Source organism: Pristis pectinata, chromosome 4 (genome assembly GCF_009764475.1).
Source record: "Pristis pectinata isolate sPriPec2 chromosome 4, sPriPec2.1.pri, whole genome shotgun sequence".
In the NCBI taxonomy this organism is placed as follows: domain Eukaryota; kingdom Metazoa; phylum Chordata; class Chondrichthyes; order Rhinopristiformes; family Pristidae; genus Pristis; species Pristis pectinata.
The window spans coordinates 103,664,274-103,682,627 of record NC_067408.1 but is presented as its reverse complement, the minus strand read 5'-3'; the positions used below and the strand labels follow the sequence as shown (position 1 = coordinate 103,682,627).

At 41.7% G+C, this 18,354-nt stretch overlaps 1 protein-coding gene across 1 annotated transcript in view; it reads left to right on the top strand.

The window, feature by feature from the left end:
• Positions 1-18,354, top strand: part of LOC127569686 (uromodulin-like 1) — a 99,475-nt gene that overhangs the window by 35,497 nt on the left and 45,624 nt on the right. Inside the window, exons 5-9 of the mRNA XM_052014486.1 lie at positions 5,360-5,521; positions 7,505-7,602; positions 9,616-9,802; positions 13,357-13,497; positions 15,735-15,848. Coding sequence (XP_051870446.1) covers positions 5,360-5,521; positions 7,505-7,602; positions 9,616-9,802; positions 13,357-13,497; positions 15,735-15,848 — 702 coding nt within the window. The remainder of the gene's footprint in view (positions 1-5,359; positions 5,522-7,504; positions 7,603-9,615; positions 9,803-13,356; positions 13,498-15,734; positions 15,849-18,354) is intronic.

Here is an 18,354-nt window from a genome sequence, read left to right as displayed (position 1 = left end):
AGCCCTCAGTTTCCCCAACTTTCAAAAATCTATCCACCTCCTCTTTAAATACTTCCAGTGATTCAACCTCCAAAACTCTGTGGGAGAAATTCCAGAGATTCACCAGCCTCTGCAAGAGATTCCAATGCACCTCAGTATTGAATAACCAACCCTTCATCTTTTTCTAAAAATTTTTATTTACAGCGTGGTAACAGGCCCTTCCGGCCCAATGAGTCCGCGCAGCCCATTTTAAACCCAAATTAACCTACCTGTGCGTCTTTGGAATGTGGGAGGAAACCGGAGCACCCGGAGGAAACCCACGCAGACACGGGAGAACGTACAAACTCCTTACAGACAGCGACGGGAATCGAACCCCGATCACTGGCGCTGTAATAGCGTTGCACTAACCGCTATGCTACCGTGCCACCCTATCTTGTAACCATGTCCCCTCATTCAAAATTCTTCCACTGGTAGAAACATCTTTACCCTCTTATGCCCCCTTAGGAACTCACCTGTTTCTTTCTTTTTCAATCTTTTTATTAAATTTCAAATTAAATTTCAAATTAATATACATAACATTAGTAATTATACACATGGTGCGAAGAGATCGGGATAGCAAATAACAGTTGACATACACTCACAGGGAGTAAAATATACAATCTGAATCTCCCAGTCTCTTACGAAGTGAGCATGATACAAAAGAATTTGAAAAGAAATGTAATTGTATGAAAAGAGAACCGCAAATTAAAAAGAATAATAATAAACAAAAGCAAACCAAAAACTTCAAAACAAAAGCTGGACTGTTATTTCTTCGGTTAAAAAAAACATTATTATGTCATTAGCTCCGCTCCTCTATATTCAAAGGTTATTGAGAGGGGTTCAAGAAAGGTCTGCTTATATCATATGGAAATACTGAATAAATGGACTCCAAACTTCCTCAAATTTAAGCGAAGGATCAACAATACCACTCCTAATTTTTAAGTTTAAACTTGTTATAGTTTGAGAAAACCATTGAAATGTGGTCAGAGGTATAGGATCCTTCCACTTAAATAGGATGGATCTCTTGTCCATTAATGTAACAAATGCAATCCTATGACAAGCTGAAGTGGATAAATGGCCAGAATCCATCATTGGTAACCCAAAAATTGCAGTAATAGGATGAGGTTGTAAATCAATATTCAATACAGTTGAAATAATATTAAAAATGTCTTTCCCCACTTGTTTCAATAAGATCACCCTCTTTTTCTTCTAAGCTCCAAAGTACACAGTCGTAACTTTTTTAACCAATCATGACTGGACAACTTTCTCATACAGGGGATTAGCTGAGTCCTTTTGTGGACTGCCTCCATTGCCAGCGTATTATGTCTTAAAAGAGGTGGAACTTATGGCAGGAAGTTGCCAGGGAAGCGAATGATAGTCCTATGCAAAGCATTCACCCATTCTGCACTTGGTTTCCCCAAAGGTACCATTTTGTGAGGCCTGATGGCGATGAACTAACTTGGAAGAAGTGCAAGTGATTTGCTGCTTCACTGGGAAGGAGCCTTGGTGGAAAGGGAAGAGGAGAAAGGGCAGATTTTGTTTCTGCTGTGGTTGTATAGGAAGGTGCCACTAGAAGGGCTGTAGGTATTGGTGGAGATGAAGAACTGAACCATAGCATTCAAGAGGGAACAACACACACAAAATGCTGGAGGAACTCAGCAGGTCAATCCAAGAGGGAATGTTTCTTTGAAGTGCTGAAAGGGGAGTGGAATGTGTCTGGTGATGGCATGGAATTTAAGGAAGATGATCCATTGAATGTGAAGGTTCTCTGGTGGAATGTGGGGACATAGGGAATCATATCCCTTTGACACTCACCAACTTTTATTGATGCACCATAGAAAGCATCCTATCTGGATGCAGCACAGCTTGGTATGGCAACTGCTCTGCCTAGGACCGCAAGAAACTGCGGAGAGTTGTGAACACAGCCCAGTGCATCACAGAAACCAGCCTCCCCTCCGTAGACTCTGTCTATATCTCTCACTGCCTTGGTGAAGCAGCCAGCATAATCAAAGACCCTACCCACCCAGGTCATTCTCTCTTCTCCCCTCTCACATCATGAAGAAGTTACAGGAGTCTGAGGGCACATACCACCAGGTTCAAGGACAGCTTCTATCCCACGGTGATAAGACTATTGAACAGTTCCCTTATACGATGAGATGGACTCTTGACCTCATAATCTACCTTGTTTGACCTTGCACCTTATTGTCTACCTGCAATGCACTTTCCTGTAGCTGTGACACTTTATTCTGTATTCTGTTATTGTTTTTACCCTGTACTACCTCAATGCACTGTTTAATGAATTGATCTGTATGAACGGTATGCAAGACAAGTTTTTCACTGTACCTCGGTACAAGTGACAATAATAAACCAATATCAATACCGATATCCTTGCACTTCTCCCTATTTAGTGCAGTGCCCTTAATGTTTATAATGTGGCCTTCTCTACTTGGAAAAAACAAATGCATTTTGCTTTCTTTTAGCTCAGGTGAACACTAGCTTGATTTGTTTTAAAACTGCAGGTTTATTAAAGTATTGATTGATGGAAATGCACTGCCAGGGGTGGTGGTGGAGGCAAATATGATAGAGGCGTTCAAGAGGCTTTTAGATAGGCACATGAATGTGAGGGAAATGAAGGGATATGGACATTGTGTAGGCAGAAGGGATTAGTTTAGTTGGGCATTTGATTACTAATTTAATTAGTTCGGCACAACATTGTGGGCCAAAGGGCCTATTCCTTTGCTGTACTGTTTCATGTTCTATGTTTATGTTGTTCTAACTTCACCTCAATGCAATAACACGTTTAGTTTCAAACTTTCTATTTCTAAAAAGTGATCCATTCATCTAATGAATCTTCTTGGTCTCTGTATTCTTTTCCAGACAATGGACTTTCTCAATCCTCATACAACTTGTGTCCATACTCTGTAAAGCGGAATATGACAAAGACTGTGTCCTACGTAAAATCATTCACCACGCATGAATCCTGTGGAGGTTGGCAGCCATGGAAAGTTTGCCCAAAGCAGATCTTTAAAACACTCTATCGTACAACCATTGTGGAAACAACTGAAACCCAGTTTGGCTGCTGCAAGGGATTTGAGCAACAAGGGCATTACTGTGTACTGCGTAAGTACAAGAGAACTAAATAAGTGCATGTCTACCATGTAACACATCGTCTAGTTATGTAATATAAGGTGGTACAAGTCAGGGACATTGACTCGAGTTTACAGAAATGAGGTAAGTTAGTATGTGTGCCACCTGTAAGGATCCTATCCAATGGCTTCAGGTGTTTTTTCACTTTTTCTTTGGATGTGGATGTCACACACAGGGCCAGTATTTATTGTCAAATTTCATTGATCTTGAGATAGTGATGGTGATGAGGCATCTTGCTCAACTGTGTGCGGTGAAGGGATTCCCACAGTATTGTTAGGGGCAGAGCTTCAGTGTCTTAATGAATTCCATGGTCAGGATAACCTGTTTCTGAAGAGAACCTGGAAATGGTGGCATTCTCATGTGCCCACTGGTCTCATTGCTGATGACACCAAAATTAATGGTATAGTGGACAGTGAAGAAGGTTGTCTAAGGTTTTCTACAGGATATTGATCAATTCAAAAAGTGGGCAAGGGAATGGCAGATGGAACATAACCTAGACAAGTGCAAAGTGATGCATTTTGAGAGGTTAAACCAAGGCAGGACATACATAATGAATGACAGGGCCCTGGGGGAATGTTGAGAGACATGGTGGACATAGTTTCCTGAAAGTAGCGATATAGGTAGACAGAGTGGTGAGGCAGGCGTACGGCATGCTTGCCTTCACTGGCCATGCCATTAAGTATAGGAGATGGGGCATCATATACAGTTGGACAGAACATTGGTTAGCCCACACTTGGAGTCTTGTGTGCAATTCTGGTTGCTGTGCTTTAGGAAGGATGTGATTAAGCTAGAGAAGGTGCAGAAAAAAATTCACAAAGATGTTGCCTGGACTGGAGGGCTTGAGTTATAAGAAGGGATTGGATAGGCTGGACCGGTTTTCCCTGGAGTGAATCCTGGAGGCTGAGAGGTGACCTTATAGAAGTTTACAAAATCATGAAGGGCCCAGATGAGGTGAATGGTCACAGCTTTGTTTTCCCAGGGTAGGGGAGTCTAAAATTAGAGGGCATAATAGAAGGTTTAAGGTGAGAGGGGAAAAATTAAAAGAGGATCTGAGGGACAAGTTTTTCCACACAGAAGGTGGTAGGGAAAAGGAACGAGCTGTCAGAGGAAGTGATATAGGCAGGTACAATTATAATGTTTAAAAGATATTTGAATAGGTACATGGATAGGAATGGTTTAGAGCACATATGTGTCGAGCACAGGTTTTCCTAGCTGTGGTCATGCTATAACCAATGCTCACGTAATACGGATAGTGTTCTCTAATCTATCAATCGCGTTATGATCAATTCATGCTATGGACACACGCATTATAGCAGGACTAGCTGCACTTAATTTTTTTTCAATAGTTTCCAGGTGTCCCTGATCATCAGAGACATTTGGAAGCAAGGAAAAAACCTTCTAGCTGCACACGCCGTCAGGAGAACATCAGGGAGGTCCATGGCTGGGGCCTGAATTTCCGCTGCCGGCTGCCTGGTTGTAAGCATGGTCCATTGCATCTCGTGGGACCTCCCTGGCAGTGATGCTGCCAGTGCTTTGCGAACCACACATTTGCAGAGGGTAAATTACTATTATAAGCCGGCACAAAACACATGGCTTACTGAGCAGCAGTGATCCCTGCTTCAAGGACTTGGACTACCTGCAGAAGGCACCTCAAAGTTAATGCACTCTCCCAGGCCAGCAGCCTCAGCACTGAGAAGCTAATCGCCACTCATTCGTCTACACTGGTCAGGACACATTGTTCATGTGCCTGTCATCACACTCCCAAAACAGGCACTGAGTTTTGCAACGGGAAGAGGTCCCCTGGTGGACAGAGGAAAGAAAGTTCTCAAATCCTCCTGGAAAAAGCCCAACATCTCCCCTGACTCCTGGGAATCCTTGGCCTGTGATCCCTCAAAATGGAGAAGGAGCATTTGCAAAGGCACTGAAATATTACTTAAAATATTAAAATATTGCTGCACAGATCATTATCTTTGACAATTAGATTAGGAGAATCTCAAGTACTTGAACAGAATTCTTTATTTCATTATTTTGTTTAGGGCATTAATCCATTTGAAATCAATGGTTTAACAACCTTATTGATCTAGTGGACATTGGAATTTACCACAAATGGACCTTGTGTTTATGCTGTATAAATTACACAGTTTAGTATCAGGACATTAAACATCAATGATTATTGTTTGTTTCACTTCCCCAGCTCTGAATGGGACCAAGGCGTTTGCTTCACATCCAGGAATGTGCCCCAACAAGGAGAATGCAACGGGGAACCGCACTTGTAGATGGGACACTGACTGTCCAGGACTGCAGAAGTGTTGCATCATCAGCGGGGAATCAGTGTGCACCTCACCAATTCCAGCAAGTACGGCATTATACTGATACAGTCAATGCATTGTCTCTCTCTCATTCATTCTGCTATTTCTCCAATTTCTCCCAAATTGTCTTGAGGATAATCTCCCAGATTGTCTTCAGGAATTCTCCCAAATTGTCTTGTGTTCTTGTGATAACTCAGGAGTGTGAATCTGCCATGTGAAAACAAAGTATTTAGTATAATTGGCAATTGGGCCATTGGAAAGATAAGGAGAGAATGGTTTACAGCAAGCTGTGACTTGGAGATGGTCTCAATGGTATCCGCCAAAGGGAACTGGATACAATTTGTAGGAAAAAGAACAAATGAGTGGAACTAGTTAAAACAGTGCCGACAAAAAAGCTGATAAGGGGCTGGCTGCTTGAACGTGCTCCTTTTGTAGTCATAATACATCTTAGTTACTATGCCTTGAACTGGAATCCTGCAGATCACTGGAATTATGATAATAAGATTATCAGCACTGCATGCATTTGAATTTAATAATTAAGGCAATAATCCATTTCAAATATATCAGAACTCCACAATTATGCTACTTGCATAGATGTCACTGTGATGAAAAATGCTGCTTGGATCTTCTCTAGGTAAAAAAATGTTTGTTAACAGTGGTTTCTTGAAAACACTCCCCTTTAATTATATTTACTCATTTCTGGGTCAGTTTTTTTTGATTTGGGTGGGGTGCATTTCATCTGCAGAATCTACCTTCACTTTGTATCACAAGACAGTGTTCGACCAGTCAACTGCACCAATTACTCGCAAAGGTCGGCAGCTCTGCTAATTAACAGAAATCAGACAGTGTCTCAGTGGAATCTGCCCCGTGACTTAGTCACTCATTTGTCAGTGGGGACCGAGAGTGCAGTAAACATGACAAGGATCCGTATTACACCCATGGAGAAAGGCACCCTCTTTGTTTAAACATTTTTGGCAAATATTTTCATTTTTCATTCTCTTGGTACCATGGGATAAAAACTCCAAAGCTTGGTAATAACTTGGTACCATCGGGTAACATGGTGTTGTTCAAGCAATGAGAACACGTCACTGTGGTGCTGATGTATGCTTTCATGTAGAACATAATAAGCAACTATTTTTGCTTATTATGTATTGGAAACCAAGAGACAAAACCATAATGACATGGCTGCTTTAACCAAGCTTTTCAACTTGGTTGTTCTTGAGTTGTGACGTAATTGGGAATTTCTGAATTTAACTTATCCTGACACTCGACAGGCTCCAGCTAGGCTCATATGATGCTGCAGTGGTGAAGTTCAGGGAGCAGGGACTGAGGGAGTTCGGTGAAGTGCGATTATGCCTTAGCTCCCTGTACATCCAGAAGAGGTCATAAGTTTATCACCTGCAGTTAACCTTGACACTGCCAGGAGAACTGTTCCAGTGGCAAGGGCAGGTTTACTCTCTGGATATTGTTTACCTGGGGACATAGTACCTGCACATGTGCAATGTCCTCCTTCCATGCTGTAACTATAAACTAAAAAGGGTTCCCAGAATTTTCTAATGAATTGGTAACCATGTGATGCCAAAGCTGCACAACCCTAACTCTTCCTCAACAACGGAACACCACAGACTACCTCTTCCGCTATTGCAGACTTGTCTCTGATTGTGGCTTTTTTTTCTCTTGAAACTGATGTGAAGGAGCAACCTGCGTGAAAAGGTGCTGGGCATGTTCAGTGTTAACTTTCCAGATATTTTAATGAAACTTTACTGGGGTTCAAACAATTTAGCAGATACAAAGATTCACCCACACACACCTGCAGAGTAATATTCTACAAAATAATTCTTACAGAAAATATTGTCAATAGGAAAGCTAAAAAGAAATCAAAGGAACATATAAACAAAGGGCTAAACATCAAAATAAAGACCATGAAGAAGTAGTTTCACTCATGCAGTTGACATCCTTTATCAGAATGTTGCTGGTTCATTGACTGAGTGTGTACAGTTTATGATGCTTCTCGATTTGTCTCGTTGCAGCGGATGAAGGGTACTTCAATTTGTTGATTGAAGTGAAACAGGATTTTGAGCAGACCAAAGTGGATCTGATGAATCATCTGAGATTCTTGTATTCAGTGGTATGTCAACTGTTTATTCATCGCTATTTTATTACAAATTTTAATTGTCTTTATATATGTTATTTCAATTCTAACCCAGCCTTCCACAAAGACTAACAATTTAGGCTGAGATCCCTTAGGGTCTGGGACATGCCCACTAAAAGAACAAAGAACTATTAGCCCTGATTTTTTGAGGTGCTAGTGAAACTGTCAGCACTTAGACAGCAAGTTCCAGAGTAAACACAAGTACAATTAACAATGAAAATCCAGATAACTCAATTTTCCAGTGTCGAAGGCTTTATTGATGGAAATCCTTTGAAATCGTTGAATTGACATGAACTTCGATTTCTTACGCACTAAATTGTAAAAGCCCTTGAAAAGAAGTCTTGTTCGATGGCATGTATCTGAGCATTGTCAGATATTAGCCGTGTATTGAACTATGAAAACTGTAAAATAAACTCTCCGGTCTTGAAGAATCTATGTATTTTACTTCCCTGATAAGTTATTTCCATTACACTGTTTTTAAATAATTAAAAAAAATAACTAATTTAGGAAGGTTATCTATAATATTTCAGTTTCCATCTCTTTATCTCACACTATGTTATTTGAAAATTGGAGCTTTCTACTTTCTGGTTTGCAATTTGTGAAAACTCTTCAAAGTGATTGGCAGCTCACCCTGCTCAATGACATCACCAGTGGGTTCCTGTGAGAGGTACTGAGGCCTTAGTAACAAGTGGGTCTCAGCTGACGTATCCCTTCATCTTTGGCGCCAAAATACCCATCAAGCTCTGTGAGACTTCTTCAGTTTTTATGGAAATTTTAAAAAAAACTTTTAAGATTGCTGGAATTAATTTAAAAAATACATATATTATTGAAACATTAAAAAATTAAAACAAATCAAATTTACAGAAATCATTAGAACACTAAGAAATAATTAAAATAAGTAAAGAGTACAAAAGCTTTCTTCCCAATCTCCAGACTTGGAATCAAGTCAATAGAGTCTGAAATCCAACACCAGGGGCAGGGTTGGAGAACCAATTCCCTGTGTAATTATATGAAATCTCAGCAATGCATGGTTACAGGGCTTCATGGTCCAGGAATTGCTTCAAGGCTTTTAAATTTCTCTAAAAACTGTAAAACAGTGGAGAGAGCCACTCTTGTGAAAAGCCCATAGAGTACGAGAACTTCTATTGTAAGGGTCACAGAACCATCCCTGTGTAACACTGTGCTACAATTGACATTCTTGGTTTCAGAACAGTGTTTTCTATCAACATGTTGCAAATTCTCAGCATGTAGTTCAGCGGGTGAGACCTAAACTAATATAAGGGCGTAGCTGAATTCTATAGGCAAATTCAACCCATGTGATGCATTGCCTGAATTAATTAATTTTCCTTCAAGATAGTAGAGACAGTGCACACATTTATTACAAAGTGGTAATAAAGCAGCTGTTCTATAAGAATCAGAATCAGATTTATGATCACTGATTTGGATGATGTGATATTTGTTGTTTAGCAGCAGCAGTCCAGTGCAAAGACATAAAATTACTATAAATTACAGATATAAGTAAATAGTGCAAAGAAAAGGAATAGCAAGGTAGTGTTCATGGGTTCATGGACTGGTCGGAAATCTGATGATGGAAGGGAAGAAGCTGTTCCTGAATCATTGAGTGTGGACTTCAGGCTCCTGTACCTCCTCCCTGATGGTAGTAATGAGAAGGGGGCATGACCCAGATGGTGAGGATCCTTACCATCTTGAGTATGGTAAGTGATGCACCTTCTTGAGGCACTGCCTCTTGAAGTTGTCTTTAATGGTGAGGAGGGTTGTGCCCATGATGGAGCTGGCTGAGTCTGCAACGCTCTGCAGCCTCTTTTGATCCTGTGCATTGGAGCCTCCATATCAGGCAGTGATGCAACTAGTCAGAATACTCTCCACTGTAGGTCTGTGGAAATTTGTAAGAGTCAATGGTGACATACCAAATCTCCTCAAACTCCTAACAAAGTAGATTTGCTGCTGACACATCTGCGTTCTCTACAGGTGATTGGTGCTCTGCACTCAGTGAACTGCTCCATCTATCACCTCCACACCCAATCAGATGGAGGGAACAAAACCCTGTCAAAGCTCCTGCTCGGCACCAGACCTCCTACAACATTGGGGAATATATCTAAAGAGCTACAGAAGGTTCTGATAAACATTGATGAAATTTGTCACTTGGAAACTAAAGGTAAATTTCACTATGTTTTATGTTGATATATAAAGACCGTTTTGATGTAGCTATGGAGGGAGTTAATTTTTCTTTGGAGGGATTGCAGTGAAGACTGCTTCTTGGGATGGCAGGATGGATGTATGATGACTTGATGAAGCTCATCTTTGCTGGAACTTGGAAGAATGAGAGGGGAACATAGAAACACACACAATTCTAACAGGGATGGACAAAGTAGAAGTAGGAAGAATGTTCCAGATGGCAGAAAGTCCAGGATGAGGGGCCAAAGTCTGAGGATAAGGGGTAAACCATTTAAGCCAGAGATGAGGAGAAATCACTTCTCCCAAAAAATGGGGAACCTGTGGAATTCTCCACCTCAGAATGGAGTTGAGGACAAATCAGAAAATATATTCAAGAAGGAGTTAGATATTGTTCTTGGGCTAGACAATTCAAGGGACATAGGGAATTAACAGGAAACTGGATGATCAGCATTGATCATGCTGAATGTCAGCAGGGTCAAAGGGCTGTATGGCCTACTCCTGCTCCTTTTTTTGTGTTTCTATTTTCTCTAAAAATTAATTTTAACTGTTGTGAAACAAAGGTAAGGAAACAAAGAAAACAGTAGTGTTGAAATTTGATCACATCTCTTCATTCTTCGATGAAACTTTTGCAGTAGGTAATTTGCAGATATGTTATTCAACAAAACAATGACAGAGCCAGGAAAAGAGTCTCCACTCTCCACTCTCGGTCCTGACATGGAGTTTTGACCCGAAACGTCGACAATCCCTTTCCTGCCACAGATGCTGCTTGACCTGCTGAGTTCCTCCAGCAGATTCTTTGCTGCTCCAGACTGCAAAATCTGCAGTCTCTTGTGTCTCCAGAAAAAAAGAATTATGTAGGCAGATGACTAAAAGATTGGCTAAGATTAGGTTTTAAAGAGGATTTAAGCAGGGATTTCAAAAGCTAAGGGTTTGGCGGCTAATGATGGCACAATGGAAATAGAGGATGTACAGGAAGCCTTAATTAGAGAACTCCCAAGATCTCAAAGGCTTTCAGGGTTGGAGGAGGTTCTAATGATTGTGATGGGTCAGGGCCATTTTAAGAATAAAGTACTTGGCTCTGCCAAGACTTAAAATTTCTCATTTGCATTTTGGTATCAAAGGTCACTTTTCCACAACTGTTTTGAAGGAGGGCACGTATTACTGTTGCAAGCAATCAATTTTCCCACATTCTTTCCTACTTTTCCATTGTTTTTCTTCTGCATTCAAACACTTGTGTGCATGCGCAGGTAGGGTTATTTGACTGTGGGGGCTGCACACATTTGCATAAGCCCAGCAACCACATACCATTCAAGATCATAAACTCAGATGAAGTGATCTTTCTCTAACCCAGGAGTGCAAATTAAAATGTCTCAATGTGTTTTCCTCCCCGTTGAATCAGATGGTATGAAGAGAGCATCTTCCATATCCATTCTTGAAATTTTTCGCAGGGAGAATGGTAGAGAAACATTTTTGGATGACTTACATGGTGACCCAGTCTTTTTCTAGTAGAGCCATACATGCCAGAGAGATCCCAGATCTGATCCCCATTTGATATCATGTAGTCAATCTAAATTGGTGTAAGAGTAGGGATACTATCCTTGGGTCTGGAAGGCAGAAATTGATTAGGTTCCTGCTCTGTGACTGTATGAGAAATATTGCCAGAAGTAGACCCTACTTCTTATGTGGTCAGTGTAAGGTCATTAAATTCAGTAAGATCTACCTTATCCACTTTCTTGCCAGCCTTCATAAATCCTTGCATTCTCAGAAAGGTATAGATCTCAACCTTGAATGTGTTCAATGGCTGATCATCCACAGACCTCAAGGGAAGAAAATCTGAAGATTCAGGACTCTGAGTTAAGAAGTTTCAACTTCCTCCCCATGCTAAATGGCCAACTGCTTATCCTAAAATTCTGTTCCCAAATTCTTGGAAGGAGGGAAGTTGCTTGATTAGCTTGTTTGATGATGCTTGCACCTGCTGTCCAAGCTCATCTGAATGGTTGTCACAAAGGCCAGCTAGCAGTTAAAGGATTGAACATTACACAGATATCTTATTACTTAATACTTCACAGCCTCAGGGATTCAGGTAATTGGTAAATGGTACTTAATTTATTAGTGTCACATGTACCAAGATGCAGAGAAAAACTTTGTTTAGCATGCCAGCCATACAGATCATTCCAAAACATAAGCACATCAAGGTAGTATAATAGTAAGAGCAATTACAAAATGCAGAATATTGTGTTACAATTACAGTGTGAGAGAAAGTGCAGTGCGGGTAGACAATAATGTGCAAGGGCCATGATGAGGTAGATTGTGAGGTCAAGAGTACATCTTTATTGTACAAGAAGTCCTTTCAAGAGTCTTATAACAACAGGATAGAAGCTGTCTTTGAGCCTGGTGGTGCGTGTTTTCAAGCTTTTGTATCTTCTGCCCAATGAGAGAGGGGAGAAGAGAGAATGTCTGGGGTAGGAGCTGTCTTTGATTATGTTGGCGGCTTTTCCAAGGCAGCGGAAGCTGTAGACAGAATCGATGGAGGTGATGCTGGTTTTCGTGCTGGACTGAGCTGTGTCCACAACTCTCTGCAGTTTCTTGTGGTCTCGGGCAGAGCAGCGCCATACCAAGCTGTGGTCTATCCGGATAGGATGCTTTCTATGGTGCATCGAGAAAAAATTGGTGAGGGTCAGCGGGGACATGCTGAATTTCGTTAGCTTTCTGAGGAAGTAAAGGCGGTGGTGAGCATTCTTGGCTGTGGTTCCACAGTTTATGAGTTTGCATCTTTTCCCTGTTTCCATTAGGTTGGCTCCTATATCCCAAAGCCATGCTGATAGGTTGATCGGCTAATGTAAATTACCCCTTAGTGTAGGTAAATGACAAAGGAATAAAGGGGGAGTTGATGGACATGTGAGATAGAATAAAGTTGTAGGTGTATAGAGAAATATTGAAAGGGGGAATATGACCTGTTGTCAATATGGGTTTGTAGTGCTGGGGACTGGCATGGATCCGACGGGCTGAATTACCTTCAGCTATGTTTTAGTAAATAAATAAGAGGCATAGCCTCCATTCCCTCATGTCTTGCTCTGCTATTCAGTTCAGTCACTGCTGGTTCATACGTCTACTCCATTTGCCTTCAGTTGAGTTCCTCATCCATTGATGCTCCTATTCAACCAAAATCCTCCGGTTCCTCTGATGAAGAATCATCAAAACACTTCCTGTTTTTTTTCAATAATTCCTCAGTCTAGGTTTGGAATTTTCATTTCATTCCCTGTCTCCAGAGTTTTTTTAAGGAGTGACAGCTCTAGATCTCCACTGGCCATTGCATGAAGAGGTGCTGCCTGTAAGGAACTGGTGCCCCTGAATGAGGAAGGGAACTGGCAGGGAAAATGTTCTTCTACCAACTGTAGGCATTTCCATGGTTAGGTTTCCCCAATGGAATAAATATTTCAATTGCAATAAAAGCAGGGAGACATGAAAACATCTCTAAGTTTTGGTCTTCTATCCGCTTAATTCTTGCATTGGTTTAACGTAATCTCTCTGCAGATATCAATGAATGTGAACATGAGGAGCTGAATTCCTGTTCTCTAAGAGCTACCTGTTCAAACACGGATGGGTCTCACAACTGCAAATGTCAGAGTGGCTTCACCGACAGAGATCCTTCTGGACGAGGCAGAGACTGCAGAGGTAGTGGTACCTCCAGATAACTCTGGAGTGCAAGTGTTCCTCCTTTATGTGTAACCAAGGTCAGGGTGTGTGTGCTAAGGACTTCTTTAAATTGTACTTGTGACATGAGCAGTGATGGCGTAGACAGCATTAACTGCCTACTCCTTATTGGCTTGAGAAGGTTGTGGTGGGCTGCCTTTGTGAACCACCACAGTCTGTGAAGTAACCATAAGACAGAGGAGCAGAGTTTGGCCGTTTGGCCGATCGAGTCTGCTCCGCCATTCAATCATGGCTGGTTTATTTTTCCCTCTCAACCCCATTCTTCTGTCTTCTCCCAGTAACTTTGATGCCCTTACTAATCAAGAACTGATCAATCTCCGTTTTAAATATACTCAATGACTTGGCCTCCACAGCCGTCTGTGGCAAAGAATTCCACAGATTCACCGCCCTCTGGCTAAAGAAATTCCTCCTCATCTCTGTTCTAAAAGAATGCCCTTCTATTTTGAGGCTGTGCCCTCTGTTCCTAGACTCTCCCACTACTGGAAACATCCTCTCCACGTCCACTCTATCCAGGCCTTTCAATATTTGGTAGGTAACGGTTTGCAATATTCGGTGAACACACTCCACTTTGCCACACTGACAATGAAGGAATCAGAATATATTTCAAAGTCAAGATAGTGTGACTTGCAGGAGAATCTTCAGGCAGTGGTGTTCCCATCCACCTTTACCTCTTGTCCTTCCAGATGGTACAGACCAAAGGTGTGGCTGAAGAAACCTGAGTAATTGCAGTGTACAGTCATGATGGGCTGAATGGACGTAGTCTATACTGTAGGTCAAGAGTCCATCTTATCGTACTAGGGAACTGTTCAATAGTCTTATAACAGTGGGGTAGAAGCTGGCCTTGAGCCTGGTGGTACATGCTTTCAGTCTTTGTATCTTCTGCCTGATGGGAGAGGGGAGAAGAGTGAATGTCCTGAGTGGGAGGGTTCTTTGATTATTCTGGCAGCTTTACCGAGGCAGCAAGGAGTATAGGCGGAGTCCATGGAGGGGAGGCTGGTTTCCATGATGTGCTGAGCTGTGTCCACGATTCTCTGCAGTTTCTTGTGGTCCCGGGCAGAGCAGTTGCCATTCTAAGCCATGATGCATCCAGATAGGAAGCTTTCTATTGTGCATCAATAAAAATTGGTGAGTGTCAAAGGGGACATGTCAAACTTCTTTAGCCTCCTGAAGAAGTAGAGGCACTGGTGAGCTTTCTTGGCTGTGGTGTCAAAGTGGTTGAACCAGGACAAGCTATTGGTGATAATGGTTTCAGTAGAGCTTTAGAGGTTCCATGGATGATAAAAGATAAAGAGATTAAATCAAATAGCAATATAGAGGCTTGCTATCAAATATGAAATTTATGAGGATCTCAAATCATGCACCAGAGTCTGACTGGCATAGGACCTGAAAGATAAAAAGATTGGGCTTAATCTCAGAAGACCATGTGGAGTCCAGCAACAGATTTACTTCATTGTTGAACAATCTGTGATTCTGAACCAGGTGCAGAGATATTAGAGAGTTGATCAAAGCGATAGGTTCCAAAGAGGGAATTCCAGAGGTTAGGTCCAAGGCAGCTAAAGGCATGGCCACAATGGTGGAAGATTTAAAATCAGGTATCATAGGAGACCAGAAATGGAGGAGTGTTGAGATCTCAGAGAGAGATGTAGGGCTGGAGGAGCTTAGACTGATGGAGAGCAGTGAAAGTTTATGGTCTGATTAGGGAGTGGGATGACAATTTTAACCAGAGTGGGAATTTTAAAATTAATTGGTTGCTGGATCACTGGCCAGAGTTTGTCTGCAAGCTGGGTGCACTTAAGGAAGTAGGTTTTAAATTATTTCAGATGTAAGAAAGTAGGAGGTGAGCTGAGAGAACAATGAGGTAACAAAGCCATTGACAAGAGATTCATCAACAGATGAACAGGAGCAGGGGCAAAGGTGGGTGAGGTATTGGAGATGGGATTAGTTGGTCTTTACTGGAGGAGAGGATGTTTACTTAGAAGCTCTTCACAGGCTCAAATAACACTTCTCCCTGTCCTGTACTAGAGTGTTGACCTGGAGGTTGTGAACCTACAGCCCACTGACTCAGAGCAGAGCCGGATTAAACAGATCCTTGCTCTGTAGTCTCTGCTAAATTTCTAATGATTTATCAGGTGCTTTGTTTTATCACTTCACAGAAAATTTAAAAATTAATCTTTTACAAAACCCTGTTTATTTTGCAGAAGTGACCACGGCAGTTCTGATTCCTGAATCCATCTCAAGTACTGCAACCCCGATCATCACGGATCTAGAAAGATCAAGACCTAACATCCCATCAACTGAATCACCCTTATGTTGTATGTACCTTCCCCCCCACCCCCCCAAGGCTTTTCCAGTAACTGCTTCCAACAAAGTACACTCACAATTCTGAGGATCTCTTTCCCATTGGAAGTCCAGGCTGGTGTGCGCATTGGAAGGAAAGTCAGCCTGTGTTTCAGTCCACTGCTCTAGATTTTCCAGCCGTATTGAGCATCCTAACCCAATGGGCCACACCTTGTAAAGTAATTCTTCATCTATATTGTCACTTATCTGGGATGCCTCTCAAGGTTCATCCTTCTATCATGATTGCTAGAACTAACCTACTGAATCTCTTCTGTAGTGTCAGTGGCAGGTGGTGACTTATAGGTTGGTGGTCTATGATATGGCAAATGCCACCGATAGAGCTCCTGATGTATCATGGCTAATACCTGCCAGCTCATCCAATTACTCATGGAGTCATGAGTCATGGAGAGATACAGCATGGAAACAGGTTCTTCAGTGCACTGAATCCGTGTCAACCATCAAGCATCCATTTTTACACTAAAAATGGGTTCTTTCATAACCCATTTTATTGTGCCCAATTTCTCCACTCCACCCGCAACCCCTCTCCCCTCCCTCCCCCCGAGTTCTACAATTAATCTACACTCCTGGGGGAATTTACAGTGGCCAATTAACCTACCAACTCACACAATTTTTGGGACGTGGGAGGAAACTGAAGCAACCAGAGGAAACCCATGTGCTCATGGGAAGAGCTTGCAACTCCATCCAGACAGCGCCGGAGGTCAGGATTGAACCTGGGCACTGAGCTGTGAGCCAGCAGCTCTACCTGCTGTGCCATTGTACAGCCTGTTCCTGTTGTATAATTGCTGACAGTTATTGGTTTGTGATGACTGACATGAACTGATTCATTCAGTTTGTACACTTTCATTATCCACACAGTAACTTCTGCATAATTACTGACAGGTCTGACTTATCCAGTGCCTGTGGTTAAATAATTAAAGGTAAGAGAGTTACTCTGGAATCACCACTATAACGGAGGAGGGAATAGCTATGTCAGCACAACATTGTGCGCTGAAGGGCCAGTTCGGTGCTGTACTGTTCTATGTTCTATAAATCCCTTCCCCTGTGGCACTGCTTTGCAGGAAAAGGATATTTTCTTTGAATACAACAATGGTGAACTTCTGCTGTTGTTCCTGGGCCAGTGTTGATCACAAGGTGATGCCCTCATAGTAAAGGAGAGTAATAAAAGGCTCCAACATGTGACCATGCCGCACAACTTGCACCAACATCTTCCTCATACTAGTTTAATTCGTGCTCACTCCGAATTTCAATATTTTTAAGCAACTCTCTAACTCCTTCTCATATTCTTATGGCAATACTTGAGGTGAAGAACTCCACATTATAAGCACTTATTATGAGAATAAATGGAATTTCCAAGCTTACTTGGAACTTTTTTCTTTCTTTTACAATATTTTTTATTAATTCCACATAGAAAATACAAAGTACATCCATTAAGATTACCGTTAAGTTGTGCTTTCCCATTATTATCCCACTGACCTCTGGGCACAACCACCACTATTTACTTTTTCAGAGTCTTTCATTAGGTCACTTCATAAATGATGCCGGCTTTAAAATTTTCTTGAGTGTCTCTTCATAAGAAGTTATTGCCTCTTATACGGTAACTTAACAAATACTTGATGAAAACCAGTGCAAACCATTTTCACTTCAGTTGCTGCAGTAGTCTGTCATTATGTCTGTAGTGAAGTCTGCAGGTTTGGACCTGTACTTAGAATTCTGTTTGGATTCTGCTAATTCTCTCCAAATGCTTCACAAGTTTCTCTGGCGGACATGCAAGCTGTTAAATTGCATCCTCTACAAATTTTAGCTGGTCCAAAACTATGCAAGGATCAAAGGTTGCCCCAAGTCCTTTTTACCCATTACTCGAGGGTTTGCTGCCATATATTGGATTCTGGTCCTGCTACACCTCGAAGCTGAGGTCCCCATGCATGCATTCAAAGCCTTGCACCTTTCTATCTATGTAACCCCTTCCGGCACTCCCAAGTCAAAGTTGAGTTTATTGTCATACTGTAAGCACAAGTACATGTATAGACAGGTGCAATGAAAGACTTAGTCATCCTCTGAAATTTCTGTGTTTTTCAGTTCTGGCTTCCTATACATCCCTGATTTCAAATGGTCTATCATTCCTGCAGCCTCCCAGATTCTAAACCCTTCAATTATCCTCCTAAACATCTTAATTTTAAAATTAAATTTTATTTACAGGGTGGTAACAGGCCCTTCCGGCCCAACGAGTCCGCACTGCCCATTTTAAATCCAAATTGACTTATCCGTACGTCTTTTAGAATGTGGGAGGAAACTGGAGCACCCAGAGGAAACCCACACAGACACAGGGAGAACGTACAAACTCCTTACAGGCAGCGACGGGAATCGAACCCCGATCGCTGGTGCTGTAATAGCATCGTGCTAACCGCTACGCTACCGTGCCACCCTACATTCCTTATAATTTACCTCTTTGCTAATTCAATA